This window comes from Lolium rigidum, chromosome 6 (assembly GCF_022539505.1).
Source record: "Lolium rigidum isolate FL_2022 chromosome 6, APGP_CSIRO_Lrig_0.1, whole genome shotgun sequence".
Lineage (NCBI taxonomy): Eukaryota > Viridiplantae > Streptophyta > Magnoliopsida > Poales > Poaceae > Lolium > Lolium rigidum.
In genome coordinates this window covers 173,415,908-173,423,321 of record NC_061513.1, presented here as the reverse complement: position 1 = coordinate 173,423,321, position 7,414 = coordinate 173,415,908, and the positions used below count along the sequence as shown (strand labels likewise).

The 7,414-nt window shown below is 46.4% G+C and overlaps 1 protein-coding gene across 1 annotated transcript; it reads left to right on the top strand.

Moving 5' to 3' along the window:
* Window positions 1-2,339: 2,339 nt before the first annotated feature.
* LOC124663567 (FBD-associated F-box protein At5g60610-like) lies at window positions 2,340-4,138 on the top strand. Its single transcript, XM_047201255.1, has 3 exons — window positions 2,340-3,308; window positions 3,424-3,660; window positions 3,743-4,138. Exons 1-3 carry the CDS (start codon window positions 2,340-2,342, stop codon window positions 4,136-4,138), a joined length of 1,602 nt encoding a protein of 533 aa, XP_047057211.1.
* Window positions 4,139-7,414: the final 3,276 nt, after the last annotated feature.

The window sequence follows — 7,414 nt, the reverse complement described above, 5'->3', positions numbered from 1 at the left end:
CTTTAGTCGCTAATAATTAGTCCCGGTTGCGCAACCGGGACTAAAGCCCCTTTTTCTACCAGTGTCACCCACTACAATGTGTAAGACATAAACTAGGCATTTGTATTATGTGAAACACCAAAGAAGAAAAAATCAACTAATTAGTTTCACACATTGTTTCTTTCTTCAACCCTCCCAAGCTAACTATAAGAAGGAACATGAAACTCGCCTTCATGGTTTATAACCTAACCGCTGATGAAAGAGGCTCCAAGACTGCACATTTTCTTGATGTTGTTCTTTTTGGTGTCTATTCGGTGCATGTCCAAGCCTATCGCCGAAAATAAAACATACTTTGAACTCACATGTAGACATAAGCTAATGATGTATGACATTATAGCAACATAAATCTATTTATCTATTTTGACAAAGTCTACGACGGGTTCCACTAGTAGCTTTATATCCGGTTCATAATATTGTGCTCAGCCAGTTTTGCATATCCCCTCCAGCTAACTAGAGCTAATACTCTATTATTTGGAGGCAGTTCTAAAACCGACCGGGAAAATCATGTTCTCCCTCTCAGTCGGTTTATCCCTAGAAACTGACACCGGTAAGCTAAAACTGGAGTTGTGTCCATGATAAACCAACTAATGGAAGGTAAAATTAGAGTCGTTTTGTTTTGTAGAATCGTCACCAAATATGATTCCGAAAACATCATCTACTGTTGTTTTATCCCATATCCCGGCATCCTTATCTTGAGTATCCATCACACAATTCACCACGTTCACATTCACACTACATTTACATTATGTCAATATCTGAATCGTTTTTGGTGTCCTCCGACGTGGTTGACTCGATGATGTCTAGCCACCTCTCAGAGTTCGGGTCGAGCGTCGATGATGGTCCGCGGCGTACTCAGCCAGAATGTCCGCCTTCCTCCTCTTCTTCTCCGCCCTTGCCGCCCTCCACGATGTCTTCTGCGCCTTCTGGAATTGGCCTGATACAACTCTTCGCCTAATTAGTTCAAAACCCTTTTTTTATAAGAGAGGGAAAAGCTTTGTCTCAATCTATTAATTAAGTAGAGAATTTCCCGCTTAATTACCGAGAAATTGGGTGAAAAAGTGTCACAACGAACACCAACAATTACAAACGCCAGCAATACGTACAACACATGCGGACTAGCTACTCCTAAAGTAAGTAACTCCTACAACCACAAAAAAAGATTGAGTGTTTGTGAGTTGGACCAACTTGGTCTGTTAGTAGAGAACCAGAATAAAAGAACAAGACACCCCACAAAAATAGCAAAAACGAAGAAACTACTGCAAATAGAAGAAGGAAAATTATTTGAATCTACCAAATGATAGCCTCCCTCACCCGTTGGGTCCACATAGGTGGTGTATCTACTGCTTACAACTTCTCTCCCGTAAAACCCCTAGGAATCCTCTCTTCGAAATTATTGTGTTGCTCCCATGTCTATCCTTTACCACTCCTCCAATGGTTCCTTCCTTCCATGGCTAGACACACTCTTGTATCTCTCCCACCATCCATCCACATCCATACGACAACCATGGATGGGTCTAAAAAACGGTCTTCTTTGTGGATACAAGCTCGAGGATGATGACATGATGAGGGGAATGGATCAATGGTGGGTTGATCTGACGCTGACGGGGCTCAAGTGAGCTGGATACATCGCCAGAGAGGTAGGAAAGGAGTGGTCGGTCCCTCTATTATTGATGGTGGAGATAGTGAATCCTGATGTTTTTTTTATGTTACAAACGATGTTTCTAGTTGATCCAAAGCCGTGTATCATTAGCTGCATACACATGTGACATGTTGCAATGAATCTAGGTGAGATGTAAAGTGGACTCCGTGTTGCATTCGTTGATCTTACATGTTGTATATGCTGTCATTGATTTTTCCTCAAATATTTTGATGTATTTAATATTACATTGTTGCATACAATTTTTTTTGCTACATTAACATATTATAATGTTGCGGCGTTTTATGGCCTACAGCAAATGATGATGTAGTTATGTAAAAATTGTTGTGTTGAAACGTATGCACTGCATTGATCGAGCAATGTGAGATCCAACGGCTTCGGTGGCTACAGATCTCGCTGACGCCTAGGGCAGACAAAACAAAATAAAGAAGCAGGATAAACTTAGAGAAGGGGAATATTGGTCGGCCCAGCTGGTTCATGCATCCGGCCCACGGACGCAAAACCCTAATCCAATCTGAGGCCACTCAGCTTCCTCTCCCGCACTCTCTATATCCCTCTGCTCGGAAAGGAACCAAAACGTCACCTGTAACCTGTTCCCCTCCTCGCCCGCTGTCCCCGTCGGCCGTCGCCATCGCGGGCAACTATGGCGCTGAAGGAGATCATCGAGATTGTCTACTCCTGCCTCCCGGATTTCCCGGTCACAACAACCGCCTCCCTCTCCGCCGCCTTCTCTTCCTCTACCGAAGGCGGCGGCGGCGGCGAGGACCGCATCAGCGCGCTCCCCGACGACCTTCTGCGCAAAATCGTCTCCCGCCTCCCCGTCAAGGACGCCGCCCGCACGGCCGCGCTCTCCCCTCGCTGGCGCGGCCTCTGGCGCTCGACGCCCCTCGTCCTCGACGATGAGCACCTGCTGCCCTACGTGCCCGACTCTTCTGACGAGGACGATGACCTCATCGGGGACTGCACTAGTCTCCTCGTCTCCGCCATCTCCGGCGTCCTCGCTTCCCACCCGGGGCCCTTCCACCGCGTCCACCTCGGCATGAATCCCCTGTGCCGTGAATTGTACGCGGCCGAGGAGTGGCTCCGCCTCCTCGCCGCCAAGGGCGTGGAGAACCTCGCATTCGTCAACCGCCCCTGGCCCCTCGAGGTTCCCCTACCGCTCTCCATCTTTCTGTGCTCCTCGCTCCGCAGCCTCTACCTCGGCGTCTGGAAATTCCCCAGCACCGCTGGTCTCCCACGCGGCCCCGACGTCTTCCCCCACCTCCAGGAGCTCCGACTGTGCCACACCGTCATGGAGGAGCGTGACCTCCAGCACGTGCTTGCCTGCAGCCCCGATCTACAGATCCTCGCGCTCATCGCCAGCAGCGGCTTCCTCTCCGGGCCCTCACGGGTCCGAATCAGCAGCGACAGCGTCCGCTGCGTGCTGCTCTGGTCGTCCATGGCCAACGAGCTCGCGCTTGTCCACGCCCCACGTCTGCAGCGACTCATCCTTTACGCCGCTGGAAGTGGACGCACCATGAAGGTGCAGATTGGTTATGCTCCTGAGCTCACCGTGCTCGGCTACTTGGAGACGGCCACACACGTGCTTGTGATCGGCAACACCATCATGACGGTATCACTCGATTTTCCCCTTCGTACATTTAACTGGTGGCTAGACCATGATATGCTGCATAGTTCGATTCGCAGTGACTGCAAATGAGCTAATCTCTGTTCATTGGTATCCGCAGGCTGGGGAAACAAATGTGAGTCCAAATGCTATGGTTCCAAGTGTCAAGCTGTTAGCGTTGAAGGTCAATTTCAGAGTCGCCAAGGAAGTCAAGACATTGCTCAGCTTCTTGAGATGCTTTCCCCAAGTCCAGACGCTGCACGTTATGGTCCTGAGCTTTGACCCTGTTTTCGTTTTTGACTGTATATCATTTACCCTGTTCTCCTTCGATTCTCTCAGATCACATTTTGCGGCATCAGTAACACTATGTACAAATTTGCCTTAGTACTACTACTACACGTACAACCATCTTGCCTGAATCGCACGCTTTCATTTTGCAGTCCATTGGCGGTGAAAGCCGCGGCGAAGACAACCCGCTCAATCCCACATTCTGGCGGGAGGTAGCTGCGATCGAATGTGTGGAGTCATGTCTCAAGAAGCTGGTGCTGGATGAGTTCAGCGGCGGTGCCAATGAGCTTGGGTTCCTGGAGTTGGTCTTTGGAAGAGCGCAGGTGCTGCAGAAGGCGGTGGTGGTGCTGCCCGATGCAGGGAATGCTGCTATGATGGCGAAGGCCATGGGCAAACTGGCGCTGCTGGGTTCCGCTGAGTGGGCGACCAAGGAGGATTGTCCGTTGGTGGTGCTTGCACACTCAGAGCCTGGAGACCATGTTTGGAGCTACAACAGAGCGTCTGATCTTTCACTAAGCGACCCGTTCCTTGGTAACGCAATGCAGTGATGGTCACTGAGCGTCGCATACTCGCAGCCTCTTCGTTTGGTGTGTTTGCCTGAAAATTCTACTACGGAGTAGGAGATTTGAAGTTGGCAGCTATTGTATGCTAAAACTTGTGACTTCTTCAATCACTATGCTTGTTATTATCTGCATCGCGTGGCTGTGTCCTAATTGCAAAATTTCTGGCCAGGTCTTAATTTGGACATGTTATTATCTGAATGGGATTAAACCGCTGCTATCGGCATGCATTCGATGTGATCTGGTAGCTAGACTTGTGGTCTGGCTCCTGATTAGTTTGCTGATGCATAGCTCTGTGGCCTTTCATTTTTTGGCGCTAGTCTATACTAAACTCCCCATTTGCGATGAAGTCTTATATGGGGCCTTACACGACTTGTACAAGATTGTTTACATTTACCTTCCTTACTTTCTCCCACTTCCTCTCCTTTATCTCAACATCAATGATTTGTACATAAAAAAATGTTTGCATCAACGAAGCGATTCCATTCCCACGATTGATTCTATGTCCTTAACCTTCAAATTTGAGAAATTTTGGACTTGTATCCAGGGTTTTGAAAATATTGCGTCGCAAGCTTGGGTTTTGACCTCTAGACACGACGAGCCTTACCAAAACCTCTTCCACAAGCTTAATAACACGGTAAGGGGGCTTGCCAAATGGAGCCGAGGGTTATTCTCAAACACAAAGGTGTTACTTCACGCCACGCTTCTTGTCATTCTTCAACTCGACATTTGCCCAAGAGAATAGGACTCTTTCCCTGGATGAGTGGGATCTACGGGCGAGTTTAAAGAGAAGGGTCATTAGCTTTGCAATCATGGAGAGAGCTAGGAAAAAGCAAAGTGCTAGAATTTCAAACATTAAAGAAGGCGATGCTAACACTAAGTTCTTTCATGAGGGTGAATAAACCGAGAAGGAAAAAAACCACATTCATCGCATCAAGAATAATGGAGGTTGGGTCACCGATCACGGACAAAAGCAAGAGATATTGCACAACCATTTCTCCTCAGTTGTGGGGCCTGGGGCATGTAGAAGTTGGGACTTGAAGTGGGATAATCTCAACCTTGGAAATGTGTTTTTTGATGGAATTGATGACCCATTCTCGGAGGAGGAGGTGCTTAATGCTATATCCCAAATGTCGTCGCACAAAGCTCACGGCCTGATGGTTTTACCGGAGCTTTCTTCAAAAAAATATTGGGGCATCATCAAGGAGGACGTTATGGGAGCCATCCATCAATTCAAAAATCTCCATGTCGCACATCTTCAATGGGTCAACTCGGCCAACATTGTTCTCTTGCCCAAGAAGGAGGGGTCCGAGGAGGTAAATGACTATTGGCCTATTAGCTTGATACACTCCATTCAAAAATTATTGACAAGATGGTTGCTACCCGGCTTTCCCGACTTATGTGTGGCCTTGTGTCAAATGCCCAAAGCGCCTTCATAACAAAAAGTATCCACGACAAGTTCATGTATGTGAGAAACCTTGCGAGAAGGCTTCACAAGAGCAAAATACCGTCGCTCCTCTTCAAGCTTGATTTCCGTAAAGCTTTTGACTCCATGAGATGGGACTACATTCTTGAGCTCCTTAAGAGACATGGTTTGCACCGCCTTGCTTTGCACCGCCTCTTCGAGGGTCCTTCTAAATGGGGTGGTCGGTGCTCCGATTTGCATGGAAGAGGTTTGAGACAAGGTGATCCTTTGGCGCCGCTCCTTTTTATCCTTGCCATAGACCCTCTTCAAAAAATCCTTGAGTTGGCAACCCAACACGGGCTCCTACACAAGATAAGAGGAAGAGGAACAATTATTCGAACATCTCTATACATAGATGATGCGGCCGTTTTTGTGGATCCCGATGGCTGTGAAAAACAACCATCTTTATCCATGTTTAAATCTGATATTAGTCACGTAATTAATAAAAAATCTTTCTCAACTTGCTACTAATCACTAATTATTGTAAAGATGTGCAAATCTCTTATTTATGGATATTTTCTTGGTGGAATCAAGGCCAATTAATGAAGATTTCCAAGTTGCCAAATCGACCAAATCAAAGAGGCCAGGAAAAGAAGCATCAGAGAGTTTGGCGAGCACTGGTACGGCCACAGCCCGCCCGTCGGCGCGATCGTACCAGGTGGCACTGTCTTTCTCAGGTCAAACGGAATAACTTCCGTGAAGAGGACTATATATATTGGGCATCACAACCACCAGAAAAGAGAGACAAACAGAAGAAACACCACACAGAGATCAGAAGCTGCCACGAGATCTATTTTGCCATTCGCATCTAAGGAGAGGGGAATTGCTCCTCCATCGCCATATTCATCGATATCTCCATCCCCACTCTCCTTAGCCATAGATCTTACTCTACTATTGATCTCTCATCATAATTGGTGGCATTGTAAGACTATTATCGATCTTATTTTACAATGTTTATGATTGTTAATCTTATCATGTGTAAGTAGTCCTCACGGGTTGAGGGCCTAGCCTCACAACATCATGTGCGTCTAATCTATATGGGTGTTGTACTCAATTTTCATTTTAAGATTTGTACGATTGTATCTATATCTCCTACCTCAATCTAGGACTTGTCAGGTACCCAAGACCCTGATGATTGATAAAGGTAATGAGGTGTGATTAGTGGTAATCTGCTGCTTCATGCGAAACCTAGTGACAGTAGGGGAGTACGGTAGTAGTTTGAGATCCATTAGGGATAACGATGACGTTATTGATCTTAATAATTTGGTCTCTGGATCACTTAATAATCCTTCACAACCTGCTCGACAAGAGTGAATGGATTGGACAATAGTCTGTAGATAACAACTCAACTAGAGTCTATAGTACATTAGCACGCATCGCCCACAAAGAATCTAATCTGAATCGAATTAAGTACAATTATGTATATTATTATCTTTTATTTCATACATGTATGCACAGCTGCCTGGCTTATCTCCATCAATTGATTCACAAACCCCAAGTAAAATCGAAGGTCTGGTGAGACAAAGATTCTACAAGTTGGTAAGGTCTTGATTGAGTAAATCACCGTCAGTTGTTTTTCAAGGATCGATTTAAACCTAGGTTTTCTAGGGAAAATACAACTATACCACATCCGGTATTCCGGATCGAAGGTATCAGATCCTGAGAAGGAGGATATTCAAAATCTTTCCTCCATCCTCACCTTGTTCGGAGGTGCTACCGGTTTCCTCACCAACTTTCAAAAGAGCACAGTCATTTCCATTAGATGACATGATATTGACATTGACGAGGTGCTTGATGGG